This window comes from Salmo salar, chromosome 16 (assembly GCF_965601325.2).
Source record: "Salmo salar chromosome 16, fSalSal1, whole genome shotgun sequence".
NCBI lineage: Eukaryota > Metazoa > Chordata > Actinopteri > Salmoniformes > Salmonidae > Salmo > Salmo salar.
Window position 1 is genome coordinate 77,735,001 of NC_138306.1, and position 22,617 is coordinate 77,757,617.

The following is a 22,617-nucleotide window of genomic DNA, read 5'->3' on the forward strand; positions in this document are numbered from 1 at the left end:
TCTCTCTCTCTCTCACACACTATCTCACTCTCTCTCTCACCCCCTCTCTCTCACACACAGACTCACTCTCTCTCTCTCTCACCACCACCCCTCTCTCTCTCTCTCTCTCTCACACAGACACACACTCACACTCTCTCACTCTCTCTCACCCCCCTCTCTCTCTCACACACAGACTCAAACTCTCTCACTCTCTCTCTCACCCCCCTCTCTCTTTTCCTCTCTTTCTCTCTCTCCATCTCTCACTCCCTCTTCTCTTATTTTATCTCTCTCCCTCCTCCTCTCTCTGTCTCTTTGCCCGTTGGATTTGTGATTCTAGTACCTCAAGCTGTGTACTTTCCCTCCACCTACCGTACATGGGTATAAATGATGTACTGTGTGCACAGTAGGGGAGAGTGGGGTAAGTTGAGCCAAAGCAGTAAGTTGAGTCACCCTTGTTTCTAGGAAACCATAAACAACATGTATCATTTGACCAAATATCTAGGAAGAGGTCATCATTTCATGGAGTCTGAAGGAAGAAACCACGTGGAAAAAGTGGTAAACAAGTTAAGTCCCTCAAAATTATTTTCACCAAATCAAATTAATGTATTGTGTTAGAGGTAATGATGTTTGTATTTAAACCAAAGTAGATATTTTGAAGATATACATCAGTTGGGGTCTCTATAAGCTTCAATATAAGGTCCTAATCCTAGCATGAAAGTGCATCCTCGTAGCTGTGTGGGCTAATATAGGCAAAATGTTTGCCTTGCGGTAAGTTGAGCTAATGGTTGAGCCAATGGCAAGTCGAGCAAATTGAAGTGTTTTCTTCCCAGGCATAATGCAAAGACATTATCGCTGGGATGAGGTACTGTAACAACAGGGCCTGGCCTATATTAATATTGTTTAAGAAAAAGTAGAACGTTTTTGTTCAGTGTTAAGCCTGTGTTAAAATATCCTTAAGATTATTAAAAGACAATAAAGTGATTGTGATTTTGTTTGGAAAATAAAGCTAGACATGGTTTTAAAATGGTTGTGGTAATATTTCATTCAATACAGATATTTGTAGGCAGCTTAACTTACCGTCCCACAGCTCAATTTACCCTATACCCGGGGTAAGTTGTGCCAAGAAACCACTTTTTTCAGACAACCTATGTTTTCAAAACTGTAACGTTTACATGAATTCAGATTATTTCCAGGGATACACAACATCCTAAAATATATGTAGATATCTTTGTTAGAAAGAATACTATATATATCTCTTGACGGAGTGATGCTGAAAATTCAAAAATGGCTCAACTTACCCCATTCTCCCCTAAACAAATGTATGTGTACAGTTTGTGTGTAAAGATGCTACAAGTGCACATAAGGTAACTGCACCCTAAATAATGCAGGGTCCATCCATCCACAGGTCTGTCTGTCTGTGCTTCCATGTTCTCTGCTTCCAGGGGGTGTGTTCTAATAGTGCTCTTACGTCAACCTCCGTGAAAATAGTCTGACAACATGACAACTGTCCACAAGCTTTATGGAGTTGATCCCATGTCTGAACAGTCAAGGGGTCAAGCATAACTATTTTGGGGTCACCTCCATACAATGAGGACACCTCTGACACTACAGTACATCACACTGCCCAGACAAGCCAGAGCTTCTGTAACATCCCTCCTGATGTATAGGCTAATAACTGTTGCAAATACCAATCATCAACATCACAGAAGTATGAAAAGAGAGAGACTTACCGGAGTTTCTACATGCTTCAACGGCAGCTGAGGAGTGGCCGGCTGAAGGGAGAGAGAGATGGAGATCAGGTGAGTATACACTCTTCTTTGTTTCTCCTTTATCTCTCCATGCAGGTTCATCTGATTCAATCACTTTGTCAAGAGAGACGAGGTCCAGACCTGGTTGTGCTACTCACCCGTGAATTAAGCGAAGCAACTGACCTCTGTCACATCGAATGGTAGAACAGAGACAGGGAAAAAGAACAAGAGAAAGAGAGGAAGGGAGAGAGATAGAAAGGGAGGAAGGGAGAGAGATAGAAAGGGAGGACGGGAGAAAAGAAAAGCAGCTGTGAAGGTTCTTTTATAGAACTCTCTCCTCCCTGAACGCTGTTAATGATCCACGTGAGACACACTGCCATTCCATTAACCCTGAGAGGAGAACATGAGGGCCTTGGGCCTGCTCACACACACACACACACACACACACACACACACACACACACACACACACACACACACACACACACACACACACACACACACACACACACACACACACACACACACAAACAGACATGCACACATGCACGCATGCACACATGCACGCACACACACACTCACTGCTAACACGTACATAATTTGTTGCTGTGTGTGTGCATCAGTTTAAGTGTGTGTGTGTGTGTGTGTGTGTGTGTGTGTGTGTGTGTGTGTGTAGAAGCATCAAGTATCAGTTAACAGTGTGTGTGTGTGTGTGTGTGTGTGTGTGTGTGTGTGTGTGTGTGTGTGTGTGTGTGTGTGTGTGTGTGTGGTGTGTGTGTGTGTGTGTGTGCAGAAGCATCAGTAAACAGTGTGTGTATAGAAGCATCAGTAAACAGCGTGTGTGTAGAAGCATCAGTAAACAGTGTGTGTGTAGAAGCATCAGTAAACAGTGTGTGTGTATAGAAGCATCAGTAAACAGTGTGTGTGTAGAAGCATCAGTAAACAGTGTGTGTGTAGAAGCATCAGTAAACAGTGTGTGTAGAAGCATCAGTAAACAGTGTGTGTAGAAGCATCAGTAAACAGTGTGTGTGTAGAAGCATCAGTAAACAGGGTGTGTGTAGAAGCATCAGTAAACAGTGTGTGTCGTAGCATCAGTAAACAGTGTGTGTGTAGAAGCATCAGTAAACAGTGTGTGTGTATAGAAGCATCAGTAAACAGTGTGTGTGTGTAGAAGCATCAGTAAACTGTGTGTGTAGAAGCATCAGTAAACAGTGTGTGTGTAAAAGCATCAGTAAACAGTGTGTGTGTAGAAGCATCCGTAAACAGTGTGTGTAGAAGCATCAGTAAACAGTGTGTGTGTAGAAGCATCAGTAAACAGTGTGTGTAGAAGCATCAGTAAACAGTATGTGTATAGAAGCATCAGTAAACAGTGTGTGTGTGTATAGACGCATCAGTAAACAGTGTGTGTGTAGAAGCATCAGTAAACAGTGTGTGTATAGAAGCATCAGTAAACAGTGTGTGTAGAAGCATCAGTAAACAGTGTGTGTGTAGAAGCATCAGTAAACAGCGTGTGTGTAGAAGCATCAGTAAACAGTATGTGTATAGAAGCATCAGTAAACAGTGTGTGTATAGAAGCATCAGTAAACAGTGTGTGTATAGAAGCATCAGTAAACAGTGTGTGTAGAAGCATCAGTAAACAGTGTGTGTATAGAAGCATCAGTAAACAGTGTGTGTAGAAGCATCAGTAAACAGTATGTGTATAGAAGCATCAGTAAACAGTGTGTGTGTATAGAAGCATCAGTAAACAGTGTGTGTGTATAGAAGCATCAGTAAACAGTGTGTGTGTATAGAAGCATCAGTAAACAGTGTGTGTGTATAGAAGCATCAGTAAACAGTGTGTGTGTAGAAGTATCAGTAAACAGTGTGTGTGTAGAAGCATCAGTAAACAGTGTGTGTAAGTCAATATTTAAACAGGGAGATTGATAGCAGTTAACTCTCCATCAGTCTAACATGCTCCTCATAGGAGTGGGCATCAGGACATGATGATGAAAACATAAAAACCCACTCCAAACCATTGAAATGAGCAGGTTTATTGAGTGTTTACATTTGTATCATGTCTTATGGTGTCCCACTCTCATAGCTACAGAACTATCTTTAGGGAAAGCATGCTACCATGCTAAAAAGGCATGGGAGGGAAAAAATGCAGAAGGCTCAAAATAAACATCTGTAGCACTGTTTTAAAAGCCATGGGAGTCAAAACAGACACAGTCCACAGGGAATCAGCACAAATGTGTGGACTGTTTGGATTAGTAGAACATTCGGTCGTGACCAGAGGTTGGGGTCAATTCCTTTTCAACTCAGTCAATTCAGAAAGTCAACAGAAATCCCAGTTCTAATTCCCAACGCTTCTCTAGGAGACCAAAATGGAATTAGAATTTGTACATTTCAGTTTACTTCCTGCACTGAAATGGAATCGATCCCCTCACCATGGCACTCAAAGTGGCTTAATGCAGAAACGGTTTGTCATGAAGTCAAAGCACCAGACTATTTTTTGCCTCCCTGACGCAAGACAAGGTGCTGTGGACTAGAGCACCCTCTAGGGGACAAAAAGTAGCATTACACCGCTTTTTATTTCTCTCATCTCACCCAAGGAGGATCAGTGGACGGCTAAAGAAGGGAGGGAAGGAAGGAAGGACAGAGGGAAGGAAGCCATTCAAGACATTTCAAGACTATACGGACATAGCCCCTAGAATAGGTGAAAAAGCTCAGAGTTGAACATGAACTTCTGACCCTGTGAGTGATTATTCTCAGAACAATCCCAGGACGTCACATAGACGTGAGTGAGGAGAACCTGGGGTCACAACTCTGTTTGGTGTCCGTTCATACATCATACGTTCATAACACACACACATACTTTAAACGACGGATGGGGGTCTTCCATTACTATGGACTGTCAGAAGAATAGCACACACACTGAGAAACCACTCTGTATGTGACCCTGTGTAGAGATTACCCCTAACCAACCACTCTGTATGTGACCCTGTGTAGAGATTACCCCCTAACCAACCACTCTGTATGTGACCCTGTGTAGAGGTTACCCCCTAACCAACCACTCTGTATGTGACCCTGTGTAGAGATTACCCCCTAACCAACCACTCTGTATGTGACCCTGTGTAGAGATTACCCACTAACCAACCACTCTAAATGTGACCATGTGTAGAGATTGCCCACCTAACCAACCACTCTGTATGTGACCCTGTGTAGAGATTACCCCCTAACCAACCACTCTGTATGTGACCCTGTGTAGAGATTACCCCCTAACCAACCACTCTGTATGTGACCCTGTGTAGAGATTACCCCCTAACCAACCACTCTGTATGTGACCCTGTGTAGAGATTACCCCCTAACCAACCACTCTGTATGTGACCCTGTGTAGAGATTACCCCCTAACCAACCACTCTGTATGTGACCCTGTGTAGAGATGACCCCCTAACCAACCACTCTGCCCTTCTTTATACAGCAGTTTGAATGATTACAGTATGTGGGAACGGCTATTTTCCTGTCAGTGAATGACACAGGTACTAACGTACAGACCGACAGAGACAGGCACTAACAGACAGACAGACAGACAGACAGACAGACAGACAGACAGACAGACAGACAGACAGACAGACAGACAGACAGACAGACAGACAGACAGACAGACAGACAGACAGACAGACAGACAGACAGACAGACAGACAGACAGACAGGTACTAACATACAGACAGAGAGAGACAGGCAGACAGGTACTAACATACAGACAGAGAGAGACAGGCAGACAGGTACTAACATACAGACAGAGAGAGACAGGCAGACAGGTACTAACATTCAGACAGACAAAGACAGGCAGACAGGTACTAACATTCAGACAGACAAAGAAAGGCAGACAGGTTCTAACATACAGACAGAGAGAGACAGGCAGACATGTACTAACATTCAGACAGACAAAGACAGGCAGAGAGGCTGCAGTGACAGGCCATGTGAGTGTCTGTCTGAACCTAAAAGGGGGTAGGGTGAAGTTAGACCTTAGACACTGATCTATGGTCAGTTTAGCATAAAGGTTAGGATACACACACACACACATTGTGTACACACCGGCTTGGTAGGTGATCCGGTAGGTGCCACACATGCATCTGCGAGGACCTGTAGAGACAGAGAGAGAAGATCAGGTTAGGACACGAATCTCAGAATCATCTATCTATCTATCTATCGCACATTTTGGGCGGTAGGTTGAGGGAAAGAGAGAGTGAGGGAGAGAGAGAGAGAGAGAGAGAGAGAGAGAGAGAGAGAGAGAGCGAAAGAGAGCGAGGTTTGACACGTCTCTTGAATAGTACAGTATTTGCCAAGTCACTCGGGACCTCACAGAAATAGGCTAAGAGAATAAGAAGAATACAAGTAAACTGTTGGGAAAATACTGTCTGGTGGCTGAACTACCTTCACCCCTTCCTCACACAACTATGAATATCATGTGATAGAGGTCTAGATTTGATCAAACCTGGCACACAATTCTGATGACATTGATATCAAACAGTAAGAACAAGGAGGAGCATACCGATGCGATATCAAGGAGATTGAATTGAGTACTGACTATATAATTGTATGTGTGTAATTGAGTACTGACTATATAATGGTATGTGTGTAATTGAGTACTGACTATATAATGGTATGTGTGTAATTGAGTACTGACTATATAATGGTATGTGTGTAATTGAGTACTGACTATATAACGGTATGTGTGTAATTGAGTACTGACTATATAATGGTATTTGTGTAATTGAGTACTGACTATATAATGGTATCTGTGTAATTGAGTACTGACTATATAATGGTATGTGTGTAATTTGAGTACTGACTATATAACGGTATGTGTGTAATTGAGCACTGACTATATAACGGTATGTGTGTAATTGAGTACTGACTATATAATGGTATGTGTGTAATTGAGTACTGACTATATAATGGCTGTGTACAGGCAGGGTGATCGGTAAGCTGTTCTGACAGCTGATGCTTAAAGTTAGAGAGGGAGATAAGTCTCCAGCTTCAGTGATTTTTGCAATTCGTTCCAGTCATTGGCAGCAGAGAACTGGAAGGACAGGCGGCCAAAGGAAGTGTTGGCTTTGAGGATGACCAGTGAAATATACCTGCTGGAGCGCGTGGTACGGGTGGGTGTTGCTATGGTGACCAGTGAGCTGAGATAAGGCGGGGCTTTACCTAGCAAAGACTTATAGATGACCTGGAGCCAGTGTGTTTACTATATGGTTGCTTCCGGGTTTGGAGCGGGTAGTCGCACTTCGCTTCGCTCCACAGGTAATATTACATTTCATTACATTACAACGGTTGATTTGTTTGATCTGAGCAATTTTTCTTAGCTAGCTACATAGCCGTCTTTGTATCATAGTTAATTGTGTAGTTTAGAGTAATTATCGAGGTTAGCTAGCCAGCCAGCTGTTTTCGTCCTCCTAACTTAGTCAACACTGCTAGCTAGCCAACTAGCCAACTTCTACCGACTAGCAGCACTGTAGAAACTATTACATTATAACGGAACGACTTGATTAGTGTAGTGTTAGCTAGCTACATAGTTGTCTTTGCTGTCTTTGTATCTAAGATAATTGTGTAGTTTAGAGTAATTATCGAGGTTAGCTAGCCAGCCGCGACGCGACACCGTTGTCCAGACTCCAGACTTAGTCAACACACCTAGTCATCATCAAACCCACTGCTAGCTAGCCAACCTTTACTGACTAGCAGCAGTGTAGAAACTAATACATTACAACGGAACGATTTGACTATTGCAGTGTTAGCTAGCTACATAGTTGTCTTTGTCATAGTTTGATAATTGTGTAGTTTAGAGTAATTATCGAGGTTAGCTAGCCAGCTATTTTCGTCCCCCGCGACGCCATTTTTCCAAACCTAGCCAACTATTACCGACGAGCAGCATTGTAGAAACTAAATACATTACAAAGGAACGTCTTGATTAGTGCTATGTTAGCTAGCTACATAGTTGCTTTTGTATCATGATAAGGTGTAGTACTGAAACTATCGAGGTTACCTAGCCAGCTACACGTTCAAACAAAGTCAACAACGCAGCCACTACTAGCTAGCCTACTTCACCAGCCAGCTGTACTGTATCATCTTCGTTATCTTAGTCAATAAGATTTTTGCAACGTAAGCTTAACTTTCTGAACATTCGAGACGTGTAGTCCACTTGTCATTCCAATCTCCTTTGCATTAGCGTAGCCTCTTCTGTAGCCTGTCAACTATGTGTCTGTCTATCCCTGTTCTCTCCCCTCTGCACAGGCCACACAAACGCTTCACACCGCGTGGCCGCTGCCACTCTAACCTGGTGGTCCCAGAGCGCACGACCCACGTGGAGTTCCAGGTCTCCGGCAGCCTCTGGAACTGCCGGTCTGCGGCCAACAAGGCAGAGTTCATCTCGGCCTATGCTACTCTCCAGTCCCTCGACTTCTTGGCACTGACAGAAACATGGATTACCACAGATAACACTGCTACTCCTACTGCTCTCTCCTCGTCTGCCCACGTGTTCTCGCATACCCCGAGAGCATCTGGCCAGCGGGGTGGTGGCACTGGAATCCTCATCTCTCCCAAGTGGACATTCTCTCTTTCTCCCCTGACCCATCTGTCTATCTCCTCATTTGAATTCCATGCTGTCACAGTCACCAGCACTTTCAAGCTTAACCTGTTAGGGCTAGGGGGCAGCATTTGCACGTCTGGATAAAAAAAATGTACCCGATTTAATCTGGTTACTAATCCTACCCAGTAACTAGAATATGCATATACTTATTATATATGGATAGAAAACACTCTAAAGTTTCTAAAACTGTTTGAATGGTGTCTGTGAGTATAACAGAACTCATTTGGCAGGCAAAACCCTGAGACATTTTCTGACAGGAAGTGGATACCTGATGTGTTGTATTGACTTTAAACCTATCCCATTGAAAAACACAGGGGCTGAGGAATATTTTGGCACTTCCTATTGCTTCCACTAGATGTCACCAGCCTTTACAAAGTGTTTTGAGTCTTCTGGAGGGAGATCTGACCGAACAAGAGCCATGGAACGATGATGTCCCATTAGACACCTGGCGCGCGAGTTCATGTTGGGTACCCTCGTTCCAATACGTTATAAAAGAGTATGCATTCGTCCACCTTGAATATTATTCATGTTCTGGTTAAAAAAGGCCCTAATGATTTATGCTATACAACGTTTGACATGTTTGAACGAACGGAAATATATTTTTTCCCCTCGTTCATGACGAGAAGTCCGGCTGGCTTAGATCATGTGCTAACAAGACGGAGATTTTTGGACATAAATGATGAGCTTTTTTGAACAAAACTACATTCGTTATGGACCTGTGATACCTGGAAGTGACATCTGATGAAGAGAATCAAAGGTAATGGATTATTTACATAGTATTTTCGATTTTAGATCTCCCCAACATGACGTCTAGTCTGTATCGCAACGCGTATTTTTCTGGGCGCAGTGCTCAGATTATTGCAAAGTGTGATTTCCCAGTAAGGTTATTTTTAAATCTGGCAAGTTGATTGCGTTCAAGAGATGTAAATCTATAATTCTTTAAATGACAATATAATATTTTATCAATGTTTTCTAATTTTAATTATTTAATTTGTGACGCTGACTTGACTGCCGGTTATTGGAGGGAAACGATTTCCTCAACATCAACGCCATAGTAAAACGCTGTTTTTGGATATAAATATGAACTTGATAGAACTAAAAATGCATGCATTGTCTAACATAATGTCCTAGGAGTGTCATCTGATGGAGATTGTAAAAGGTTAGTGCATCATTTTAGCTGGTTTTATGGTTTTGGTGACCCTGTCTTTGACTTGACAAAACATTACACACAACTCTTGTAAATGTACTGTCCTAACATACTCTAAATTTATGCTTTCGCCGTAAAACCTTTTTGAAATCGTAAAACGTGGTTAGATTAAGGAGATGTTTATCTTTCAAATGGTGTAAAATAGTTGTATTTTTGAAAAATTTGAATTTTGACATTTATTTGGATTCAAATTTGCCGCTCTTGAAATGCACCTGCTGTTGATGGAGTGCACCACGGGTGGCACGCTAGCGTCCCACCTAGCCCATAGAGGTTAACATCCTTATTATTTATCGCCCTCCAGGTTCCCTTGGAGAGTTCATCAATGAGCTTGACGTCTTGATAAGTTCCTTTCCTGAGGATGGCTCACCTCTCACAGTTCTGGGTGACTTTAACCTCCCCACGTCTACCTTTGACTCATTCCTCTCTGCCTCCTTCTTTTCACTCCTCTCCTCTTTTGACCTCACCCTCTCACCTTCCCCCCCTACTCACAAGGCAGGCAATACGCTTGACCTCATCTTTACTAGATGCTGTTCGTCCACTAATCTCATTGCAACTCCCCTCCAAGTCTCCGACCACTACCTTGTATCCTTTTCCCTCTCGCTCTCATCCAACACTTCTCACTCTGCCCCTACTTGGATGGTATTGCGCCGTCCCAACCTTCGCTCTCTCTCTCCCGCTACTCTCTCCTCTTCCATCCTATCATCTCTTCCCTCTTCTCAAACCTTCTCCAACCTATCCCCTGATTCTGCCTCCTCAACCCTCCTCTCCTCCCTTTCTGCATCCTTTGATTCTCTATGTCCCCTATCCTCCAGGCCGGCTCGGTCCTCCCCTCCTGCTCCGTGGCTCGACGACTCATTGCGAGCTCACAGAACAGGGCTCCGGGCAGCCGAGCGGAAATGGAGGAAAACTCGCCTCCCTGCGGACCTGGCATCCTTTCACTCCCTCCTCTCTACATTTTCCTCTTCTGTCTCTGCTGCTAAAGCCACTTTCTACCACTCTAAATTCCAAGCATCTGCCTCTAACCCTAGGAAGCTCTTTGCCACCTTCTCCTCCCTCCTGAATCCTCCTCCCCCTCCCCCTCCCTCCTCCCTCTCTGCGGATGACTTCGTCAACCATTTTGAAAAGAAGGTCGACGACATCCGATCCTCGTTTGCTAAGTCAAACGACACCGCTGGTCCTGCTCACACTGCCCTACCCTGTGCTTTGACCTCTTTCTCCCCTCTCTCTCCAGATGAAATCTCGCGTCTTGTGACGGCCGGCCGCCCAACAACCTGTCCGCTTGACCCTATCCCCTCCTCTCTTCTCCAGACCATTTCCGGAGACCTTCTCCCTTACCTCACCTCGCTCATCAACTCATCCTTGACCGCTGGCTACGTCCCTTCCGTCTTCAAGAGAGCGAGAGTTGCACCCCTTCTGAAAAAACCTACACTCGATCCCTCCGATGTCAACAACTACAGACCAGTATCCCTTCTTTCTTTTCTCTCCAAAACTCTTGAACGTGCCGTCCTTGGCCAGCTCTCCTGCTATCTCTCTCAGAATGACCTTCTTGATCCAAATCAGTCAGGTTTCAAGACTGGTCATTCAACTGAGACTGCGCTTCTCTGTGTCACGGAGGCTCTCCTCACTGCTAAAGCTAACTCTCTCTCCTCTGCTCTCATCCTCCTAGACCTATCTGCTGCCTTTGATACTGTGAACCATCAGATCCTCCTCTCCACCCTCTCCAAGTTGGGCATCTCCGGCGCGGCCCACGCATGGATTGCGTCCTACCTGACAGGTCGCTCCTACCAGGTGGCGTGGCGAGAATCTGTCTCCGCACCACGTGCTCTCACCACTGGTGTCCCCCAGGGCTCTGTTCTAGGCCCTCTCCTATTCTCGCTATACACCAAGTCACTTGGCTCTGTCATATCCTCACATGGTCTCTCCTATCATTGCTATGCAGACGACACACAATTAATCTTCTCCTTTCCCCCTTCTGATAACCAGGTGGCGAATCGCATCTCTGCATGTCTGGCAGACATATCAGTGTGGATGACGGATCGCCACCTCAAGCTGAACCTCGGCAAGACGGAGCTGCTCTTCCTCCCGGGGAAGGACTGCCCGTTCCATGATCTCGCCATCACGGTTGACAAATCCATTGTGTCCTCCTCCCAGAGTGCTAAGAACCTTGGCGTGACCCTGGACAACACCCTGTCGTTCTCTACTAACATCAAGGCGGTGACCCGATCCTGTAAGTTCATGCTCTACAACATTCGCAGAGTACGACCCTGCCTCACACAGGAAGCGGCGCAGGTCCTAATCCAGGCACTTGTCATCTCCCGTCTGGATTACTGCAACTCGCTGTTGGCTGGGCTTCCTGCCTGTGCCATTAAACCCCTACAACTCATCCAGAACGCCGCAGCCCGTCTGGTGTTCAACCTTCCCAAGTTCTCTCACGTCACCCCGCTCCTCCGCTCTCTCCACTGGCTTCCAGTTGAAGCTCGCATCTGCTACAAGACCATGGTGCTTGCCTACGGAGCTGTGAGGGGAACGGCACCTCCGTACCTTCAGGCTCTGATCAGGCCCTACACCCAAACAAGGGCACTGCGCTCATCCACCTCTGGCCTGCTCGCCTCCCTACCTCTGAGGAAGCACAGTTCCCGCTCAGCCCAGTCAAAACTGTTCGCTGCTCTGGCACCCCAATGGTGGAACAAGCTCCCTCACGACGCCAGGACAGCGGAGTCAATCACCACCTTCCGGAGACACCTGAAACCCCACCTCTTTAAGGAATACCTAGGATAGGATAAAGTAATCCTTCTAACCCCCCCCCCCCCCCCCCCCTTAAAAGATTTAGATGCACTATTGTAAAGTGGTTGTTCCACTGGATATCATAAGGTGAATGCACCAATTTGTAAGTCGCTCTGGATAAGAGCGTCTGCTAAATGACTTAAATGTAAATGTAAATGTATATAATGGCATGTGCGTAATTGAGTACTGACTATATAATGGTATGTGTGTAATTGAGTACTGACTATATGGTGGTATGTGTGTAATTGAGTACTGACTATATGGTGGTATGTGTGTAATTGAGTACTGACTATATGGTGGTATGTCTGTAATTGAGTACTGACTATATAATGGTATGTGTGTAATTGAGTACTGACTATATGGTGGTATGTGTGTAATTGAGTACTGACTATATAACGGTATGTGTGTAATTGAGTACTGACTATATGGTGGTATGTGTGTAATTGAGTACAGGCATTATAATACTGTTAGGAAAATCCTTGGTTCATAGACTAGTTAAATTGCTCAATGACTCCATCACTGTATGAGACACATGCACTAATGCATACTGTATCCCCCATCCTCCACACACACACACACACACACACACACACACACACACACACACACACACACACACGCACACACACACACACACACACACACACACACACAGTGCAGTCAGGGGTTATAATGTCAGTGAGTACAGCTGAGAGAGAGAGAGTCATTGGTTTAAAAGTCAGTGTATTTGCCTCAGGTCCTAATGAAGCTCAGGCTGGAATAATAGGATTAGTGGTGTTCACTGCAGAACCAAAACACATCACACACCATCACACGCAGGAGAATAAACAGAACAGACAAAGAGAGGGAGGGAGGGAGGGAGGGAGGGAGGGAGGGAGGGAGGGAGGGAGGGAGGGAGGGAGGGAGGGAGGGAGGGAGGGAGGGAGGGAGGGAGGGAGGGAGGAAGAAATAGAACAGTAAATCCTATTGTATTGAAGTTTTACTGGCGCAGGGTTAAGCAACGAGCTACTGTGCTTCTGACAAGTAGACCACATGATTAACACCCTGACATCAGAAAAAGGTCACTTTCAGTAGCTGCACTTAGTTATTGTCAACAACGCAAATGAAAGTACAGACGTAGGATCTTAATTTGAGCCAGTTTGCAACAACAGGAAAATAATCCTGCAGCAACAGGAAATGTGAATTATTATCTGAATTATAATGAATGTTTTTAGAGGTTGCTACATTTTTCGAAAGGGAAAATCAAGTGTAAAACAGATCAGGGGCAATCAGGGGAAGAACATGGATTATTCAAGATCATGTCATTCATATCGGTGTGTCCTCAAATAGAATGTGATGTCACGTAACTTGTAAGTAAGCATTTCACTGTAAGGTCTACACCTGTTGTATTCGGAGCATGTGACGAATACAATTTGATTTGATTTGATAGTGAGTCAGCGTAATCAATATTGATTTAGCGATTGTCTTCATGGTAGCGACTGCATATCGTACTGCTCTCAGGTAACACTGAAAGTCCTGCTGTCACACAACTCAGTTATGTATCTTCATAGAATCACTACTGAGTTAGTTACATATCACGGGCATGGTCCAGACAAAAGGTTTTCAGTCTCTGTTTCCCTGTTTCTTCCCTAAATCTAGAATGTTCTTTTTCAGTCATGTCAACAGGATGTTTTCCAGGCGAACAGCAACATGAATAATGGGCTGTGATTGTGTGTGCGTGTGTGTGTGTATATGTGTGTGTGTGCGCTTGCGTGTGCGTGCTTATGTGTGTGTGCATGCTTGCGTGTGTGTGTGTGTGTGTGTGTGCGCTTGCGTGTGCGTGCTTATATGTGTGTGTGCATGCTTGCTTGCTTATGTGTGTGTGTGTGTGTGTGTGTGTGTGTGTGTGTGTGTGTGTGTGTGTGTGTGTGTGTGTGTGTGTGTGTGTGTGTGTGTGCTGTGCTTGCTTGCTTACGTGTGTGTGTGTGTGCTTGCTTGCTGTGCTGTGTGTGTGTGTGTGTGTGTGTGTGTGTGTGTGTGTGTGTGTGTGTGTGTGTGCTTGCTGTGCTGTACGTGTGTGTGTGTGTGTGTGCTTGCTTGTGTGTGTGTGTGTGTGTGTGTGTGTGTGTGTGTGTGTGTGTGTGTGTGTGTGTGTGTGTGTGTGTGTGTGTGTGTGTGTGTGCTTGCTTGCTTGCTTACGTGTGTGTGTGTGCTTATACGTGTGTGTGCGTGACTGTCAGCGGATGTTTGTGAGCAGTGAGATGACAGTATCAGTGGACAGCAGACACACAGAGGAAGGAAGCCCTGGTAATCAGTTTGTTATTGAGAGACTGATCCCTAATTGACAGACTAATTACAAGCTCCAGTCGGTGTTGTTCCGTTACACCTCACTACTGATTATGCCTATATGGTTAAAGTGAAAATCAAAAAAACATTTTTTTGTATTTTATTTCATTGGTCCACTGTTGAGCAGCCACGTCATCATGATGATGTCTTTTATATTCAGTCCAATATCTTGACAACTTGACTGCTGACATGTAAAACATTTTGGGACTGTATCAACAGTGGGCTAATGAAAAAAAATACCAAAATGTAGTTTTTGAGTGAATTTTCCCTTTAAATCATAGCCAAGCCGAGCAGTGACCTGTGTTGACCTTTACTGACTAACCCTAACTACATACACACACACATGAACGAGAGAGAGAAGCGAGGAGAGAGTGAATGACAGGGAGAAAGGGAGAGAGAGAATACGAGAGAAAACGAGAGAAGAATACAAGCGAAAAACGTGGGAGGCTGTAACCCATCCAACGTGCTCTGTGTGCTAAGCCCTGTCTAACTCTACAGGCTCTGTGTGTTAAGCCCTGTCTAACTCTACAGGCTCTGTGTGCTAAGCCCTGTCTAACTCTACAGGCTCTGTGTGTTAAGCCCTGTCTAACTCTACAGGCTCTGTGTGTTAAGCCCTGTCTAACTCTACAGGCTCTGTGTGTTAAGCCCTGTCTAACTCTACAGGCTCTGTGTGTTAAGCCCTGTCTAACTCTACAGGCTCTGTGTGTTAAGCCCTGTCTAACTCTACAGGTGTCACGTCCTGGCCAGTATAAGGGTTAATTGTCATTTTAGTTTGGTCAGGACGTGGCAGAGGGTATTTGTTTTATGTGGTTCAGGGTGGTGTGTTAGTTAGGAGGGCGTTTGATTTATTATTTCCGGGTTTTGAGTTATGGTCTATGTTGATGTATTTCTATGTGTAGTCTGGTTGATCTGTTTCTATGTTGAGTTAATTGGGGTGGACTTCCAATTGAAGGCAGCTGTGTGGTGTTGCCTTTGATTGGAAGTCCTATATTAGTTGGGTGTGTTTGTCTGTGTATTTGTGGGAGATTGTTCTGTGTTTAGTGTGTGTTCCGTGTTTAGTGTGTGTTCCGTGTTTAGTGTGTGTAAACCTAACAGGACTGTCAGTGTATCGTGCGTTCGTTTTTGTTATTTTGTATGTTCGTTTTGGAATTTATTAAAAGTTCAAAATGAACCATCTCAACTCTGCTGCATATTGGTCCTCATTTTCCGATGATGATTTCGCCATATCGTCCTCCGACGAAGAAATCCCTGACAACAGGCTCTGTGTGCTAAGCCCTGTCTAACTCTACAGGCTCTGTGTGTTAAGCTCTGTCTAACTCTACAGGCTCTGTGTGCTAAGCCCTGTCTAACTCTACAGGCTCTGTGTGCTAAGCCCTGTCTAACTCTACAGGCTCTGTGTGTTAAGCTCTGTCTAACTCTACAGGCTCTGTGTGCTAAGCCCTGTCTAACTCTACCGGCTCTGTGTGCTAAGCCCTGTCTAACTCTACAGGCTCTGTGTGTTAAGCTCTGTCTAACTCTACAGGCTCTGTGTGCTAAGCCCTGTCTAACTCTACAGTCTCTGGGTGTTAAGCTCTGTCTAACTCTACAGGCTCTGTGTGTTAAGCTCTGTCTAACTCTACAGGCTCTGTGTGCTAAGCCCTGTCTAACTCTACAGTCTCTGGGTGTTAAGCCCTGTCTAACTCTACAGGCTCTGTGTGTTAAGCCCTGTCTAACTCTACAGGCTCTGTGTGTTACGCTCTGTCTAACTCTACAGGCTCTGTGTGTTAAGCCCTGTCTAACTCTACAGGCTCTGTGTGCTAAGCCCTGTCTAACTCTACAGGCTCTGTGTGTTAAGCCCTGTCTAACTCTACAGGCTCTGTGTGTTAAGCTCTGTCTAACTCTACAGGCTCTGTGTGCTAAGCCCTGTCTAACTCTACAGGCTCTGTGTGCTAAGCCCTGTCTAACTCTACAGGCTCTGTGTGTTAAGCTCTGTCTAACTCTACAGGCTCTGTGTGCTAAGCCCTGTCTAACTCTACCGGCTCTGTGTGCTAAGCCCTGTCTAACTCTACAGGCTCTGTGTGTTAAGCTCTGTCTAACTCTACAGGCTCTGTGTGCTAAGCCCTGTCTAACTCTACAGTCTCTGGGTGTTAAGCTCTGTCTAACTCTACAGGCTCTGTGTGTTAAGCTCTGTCTAACTCTACAGGCTCTGTGTGCTAAGCCCTGTCTAACTCTACAGTCTCTGGGTGTTAAGCCCTGTCTAACTCTACAGGCTCTGTGTGTTAAGCCCTGTCTAACTCTACAGGCTCTGTGTGTTACGCTCTGTCTAACTCTACAGGCTCTGTGTGTTAAGCCCTGTCTAACTCTACAGGCTCTGTGTGCTAAGCCCTGTCTAACTCTACAGGCTCTGTGTGTTAAGCCCTGTCTAACTCTACAGGCTCTGTGTGCTAAGCCCTGTCTAACTCTACAGGCTCTGTGTGCTAAGCCCTGTCTAACTCTACAGGCTCTGTGTGCTAAGCCCTGTCTAACTCTACAGGCTCTGTGTGCTAAGCCCTGTCTAACTCTACAGGCTCTGTGTGCTAAGCCCTGTCTAACTCTACAGGCTCTGTGTGCTAAGCCCTGTCTAACTCTACAGGCTCTGTGTGCTAAGCCCTGTCTAACTCTACAGGCTCTGTGTGCTAAGCCCTGTCTAACTCTACCGGCTCTGTGTGCTAAGCCCTGTCTAACTCTACCGGCTCTGTGTGTTAAGCTCTGTGTAACTCTACAGGCTCTGTGTGTTAAGCTCTGTCTAACTCTACAGGCTCTGTGTGTTAAGCCCTGTCTAACTCTACAGGCTCTGTGTGTTAAGCCCTGTCTAACTCTACAGGCTCTGTGTGTTAAGCCCTGTCTAACTCTACAGGCTCTGTGTGTTAAGCCCTGTCTAACTCTACAGGCTCTGTGTGTTAAGCCCTGTCTAACTCTACAGGCTCTGTGTGTTAAGCCCTGTCTAACTCTACAGGCTCTGTGTGTTAAGCCCTGTCTAACTCTACAGGCTCTGTGTGTTAAACCATGTGGAGCTACATGGCCAATCTAGCTTATCAACACCGTGGGACACAGAGCAGTGGGAGAAGAAGCACACAGTCAACCCAGCAAACCCGGAAATATTCCCAGAACATTAGCTAAGATTCCCATTAAGTTTAAGTTAGGGTATTATCTAACATTAGGATAATAACATCCACAAAACATTCAAAAACATTCAGAAAATGTTTTAAATTAAATATCCTTGCATTCACCAAAATGTGAAATTAAATATGTTTTAAATTAAATATCCTAACATTCACCAAAATGTTGTGCACAACATCTGTAACAACCACCACAGAACATTCCCCAAACGTTGTCATTAGGTTTCCAGGTAATGTAATAACACAATGTACCAGTAATGTATTTAGAACACACTGCTGCAACAAAATGTGAGAGCAATGTTCTGGGAACGCTCTTGCAACACCTGGCGAACGTTTTCTACAAATCATCAACACAACTGGACAGTTTTTGTGTTATGAGAAAAATGAACGAATCGTCAACCTAACGAATGTCCTGGAAACTTTCACAGAGCACGTTTTGGTGCACACCCAGACCAACCATCTGCTGTGTATAATACTGATATGAGGAGACAGAGGGAGGCTAGATGACATGTTTTAGAGGAACGATGACTGACGTTAGAACACTCTGTACGCATCACGTTTAAGTGACAAGGCCTTCGTTGTTTCTCATCATTACTTCAGTCACCATGAAACTGTCACCAAAGGATGCCGTGTTAATGATTGGCAATAGAATCATTGTTCTGATGATAGGCTGACGTTCCCTCAACGTGTATATATAGGTATGCTGTCTGGATATTATTGCCTAAACGGTTACAGAAGATCATCAGCACCCATTGGAAAAACTCCTAACAGCAACGGGTGACTTTTGGAGGATTTCTTGGTTGCTATAGCAACAGGGAGAGTGCATAACAAACTCCGGTGGGCTGACATTTGTTTGACTAAGTCCAGATTTATCTATCCTAGCAGATCCCAGTGAATCCACATATTACACTGGACCTACTATGGGCCTGGATGGGGGGGCGTACATGAGAGACAGAGAGAGAAACTTAGAAGAGTTTGTGTATGTGTGCGTTAATATGTGCCTGTGTCTCTAAAATGTATGATACTAAGGTCGGGCCCCCAGGGGCCCCCTCATAGAGTCAGTTAATGTGTGCTGTTTAAACCCTCTATACCTACTAACTGGAGCTGTGACTGACACAGATATATCACTGTCAGTCTGAGGAGCCGTCTTCCTTTATTCACAGCTGACAGCAAACAGTTCTCAGCACCGCTCAGCACCGTGGTACTCAGCCATCCCACTGAAGGAGATGTGGCTCAGCACCGTGGTACTCAGCCATCCCACTGAAGGAGATGTGGCTCAGCACCGTGGTACTCAGCCATCCCACTGAAGGAGATGTGGCTCAGCACCGTGGTACTCTGCCATCCCACTGAAGGAGATGTGGCTCAGCACCGTGGTACTCAGCCATCCCACTGAAGGAGATGTGGCTCAGCACCGTGGTACTCTGCCATCCCACTGAAGGAGATGTGGCTCAGCACCTTGGTACTCTGCCATCCCACTGAAGGAGATGTGGCTCAGCACCGTGGTACTCTGCCATCCCACTGAAGGAGATGTGGCTCAGCACCGTGGTACTCAGCCATCCCACTGAAGGAGATGTGGCTCAGCACCGTGGTACTCAGCCATCCCACTGAAGGAGATGTGGCTCAGCAATGTGGTACTCAGGCCTTCAGCCATCCCAGTGAAGGAGATGTGGCTCAGCACTGTGGTACTCAGGCCTTCAGCCATCCCAGTGAAGGAGATGTGGCTCAGCACTGTGGTACTCAGGCCTTCAGCCATCCCAGTGAAGGAGATGTGGCTCAGCACTGTGGTACTCAGGCCTTCAGCCACCCCAGTGAAGGAGATGTGGCTCAGCACTGTGGTACTCAGGCCTTCAGCCATCCCAGTGAAGGAGATGTGGCTCAGCACTGTGGTACTCAGGCCTTCAGCCATCCCACTGAAGGAGATGTGGCTCAGCACTGTGGTACTCAGGCCTTCAGCCATCCCACTGAAGGAGATGTGGCTCAGCAATGTGGTACTCAGGCCTTCAGCCATTCCAGTGAAGGAGATGTGGCTCAGCACTGTGGTACTCAGGCCTTCAGCCACCCCAGTGAAGGAGATGTGGCTCAGCACTGTGGTACTCAGGCCTTCAGCCATCCCACTGAAGGAGATGTGGCTCAGCAATGTGGTACTCAGGCCTTCAGCCATTCCAGTGAAGGAGATGTGGCTCAGCAATGTGGTACTCAGGCCTTCAGCCATTCCAGTGAAGGAGATGTGGCTCAGCACTGTGGTACTCAGGCCTTCAGCCACCCCAGTGAAGGAGATGTGGCATCCTCTCTAAAAGGTCAGGCCTCGGAAAGTGCACAGGCGTAGGTTTTATCAGAGACGGACAGGCATATTAAAAAAGACAGACTGAGAGATAAAGAGAGAGAAGAATGGACCAAAATAGATAAAGAGACAGACATACAGACAGACATGCATACATACAGATATGGGGGTAAAAACAGACAGACAGACAGACAAAAACAGTCTGACAGCTCGAGAGACAAACAGATAAAACCAAATGAATCACTTCCCCCAAAAAACATTCACACCAACTCAAAGCTAATCTGCGTCATCTCCTCAATTTAGCCTCATAGCTCATTCTGACTACATCGCTATGGAACCTAGTGAACAATACCCAACCAGATGCATCCATATATGGCAGGGGGAATCAGAGTCCCAGACTGGACTAATAGGGATCAACTGGGCTTAGGACTCACTCAGACTGGACTAATATAGATCTACTGGGCTTAGGACACACTCAGACTGGACTAATATAGATCTACTGGGCTTAGGACCCACTCAGACTGGACTAATATAGATCTACTGGGCTTAGGACCCACTCAGACTGGACTAATATAGATCTACTGGGCTTAGGACCCACTCAGACTGGACTAATATAGATCTACTGGGCTTAGGACCCACTCAGACTGGACTAATATAGATCTACTGGGCTTAGGACCCACTCAGACTGGACTAATAGGGATCTACTGGGCTTAGGACCCACTCAGACTGGACTAATATAGATCTACTGGGCTTAGGACCCACTCAGACTGGACTAATATAGATCTACTGGGCTTAGGACCCACTCAGACTGGACTAATATAGATCTACTGGGCTTAGGACCCACTCAGACTGGACTAATATAGATCTACTGGGCTTAGGACCCACTCAGACTGGACTAATATAGATCTACCGGGCTTAGGACCCACTCAGACTGGACTAATATGGATCTACTGGGCTTAGGACCCACTCAGACTGGACTAATATAGATCTACTGGGCTTAGGACCCACTCAGACTGGACTAATATAGATCTACTGGGCTTAGGACCCACTCAGACTGGACTAATATAGATCTACTGGGCTTATGACCCACTCAGACTGGACTAATATAGATCTACCGGGCTTAGGACCCACTCAGACTGGACTAATATGGATCTACCGGGCTTAGGACCCACTCAGACTGGACTAATATGGATCTACCGGGCTTAGACCCACTCAGACTGGAAGGAAGACAAAAGTACTGCAGCCTCCCAGGTACCCGCCTGCACACTTTTCAAAGCCATGCCAGATGCCTCTGTTATACAGCCATCTTAGTGGTTTTTCTCTCTCTGTTTTAAGGTCCAAAGCCTGTAAAATGATATTGTTTTGTTGAGTCACTCTGGCTCTGTGCTGGTGAGGGAGAAAGAGAGAGAGAGAGAGAGAGAGAGAGAGAGAGAGAGAGAGAGAGAGAGAGAGAGAGAGAGAGAGAGAGAGAGAGAGAGAGAGAGAAACCCATACATGGCGTTGGACCAAGGGAAGAACAGACACATACCTCTGGCATGGGAGCCAGAAGCAGCAAAGGAGAGGAGAGGAGAGGAGAGGAGAGAGAGGTGTGTCTGAGTTGACCATAACAAATATGCCATGCCTGGTACACAAGTACCACAAGTTCTCTATTGTAGAGGAGAGGGTGAGAGAGTCCAGCGAGGGGTTCATCTGTCCAGTCACGAGGTCGTCTTAGAAGGAACTGAGTCAGGACCAGACCCCCAGACAGCTAGCCAACCAGCCTGCCTTTCTCTCAATCCCACCCCCAAAAAAGTGTCTCATCTGGGATTTAGTGGAGCAAGGCATTGCTCGTGGGGAGTCTTTCCACAGCACAGTATATCCACACTCCTAGCAGAGATCTGGCTGCATCACAAGTGGCTTCCTCTCCCAAAGAACACAACTCCAACTATCTGGGTGTATAATATAGGTATACTGTATACTGCCTGACTCAAATCCATTTTCCCTGTGCAAAACCAAGCTTGAGGATTCTGATTGTTATGAAAAAGAAGTGAAGGAATGCATAAATTCCCACCACCCAGACGTGTGGGCTTACAACAGGTTGGAACAAGCAGCCTTCCAGCGTACTGTACGCCAAGAAAGCATTTAGCATTCAGCTCCATACAACACAGTGCTAAGAGAGATTCAGCTCCATACAACACAGTGCTAAGAGAGATTCAGCTCCATACAACACAGTGCTAAGAGAGATTCAGCTCCATACAACACAGTGCTAAGAGAAATTAATATACATACAACACAGTGTTTAGAGAGATTCAGCTTCATACAACACAGTGCTAAAAGAGATTCAGCTCCATACAACACAGTGCTAAGAGAGATTCAGCTCCATACAACACTGTGCTAAGAGAGATTCAGCTCCATACAACACAGTGCTAAGAGAGATTCAGCTCCATACAACACAGTGCTAAGAGAGATTCAGCTCCTTACAACACAGTGCTAAGAGAGATTCAGCTCCATACAACACAGTGCTAAGAGAGATTCAGCTCCATACA

The 22,617-nt window shown here is 45.6% G+C and overlaps 1 protein-coding gene across 24 annotated transcripts in view; it reads right to left on the bottom strand.

Moving 5' to 3' along the window:
• Nucleotides 1–22,617, bottom strand: part of LOC106591349 (tensin-1) — a 185,378-nt gene that overhangs the window by 59,559 nt on the left and 103,202 nt on the right. For 16 of the 24 annotated variants that reach the window (XR_014380984.1, XM_082962973.1, XM_082962981.1 and 13 more), the window contains exons 4-7: nucleotides 5,805–5,852; nucleotides 4,314–4,334; nucleotides 1,886–1,912; nucleotides 1,710–1,751 (exon numbers count right to left, since the gene is read on the bottom strand). Coding sequence is in view for 19 of the 24 variants with exons in the window: in XM_082962973.1 (XP_082819099.1) it covers nucleotides 1,710–1,751; nucleotides 1,886–1,912; nucleotides 4,314–4,334; nucleotides 5,805–5,852 (138 nt within the window). In the remaining 5 variants the exon portion in view is untranslated. The remainder of the gene's footprint in view (nucleotides 1–1,709; nucleotides 1,752–1,885; nucleotides 1,913–4,313; nucleotides 4,335–5,804; nucleotides 5,853–22,617) is intronic. The other 8 variants (XM_045697916.2, XM_045697914.2, XM_082962982.1 and 5 more) reach the window with 2 other exon arrangements.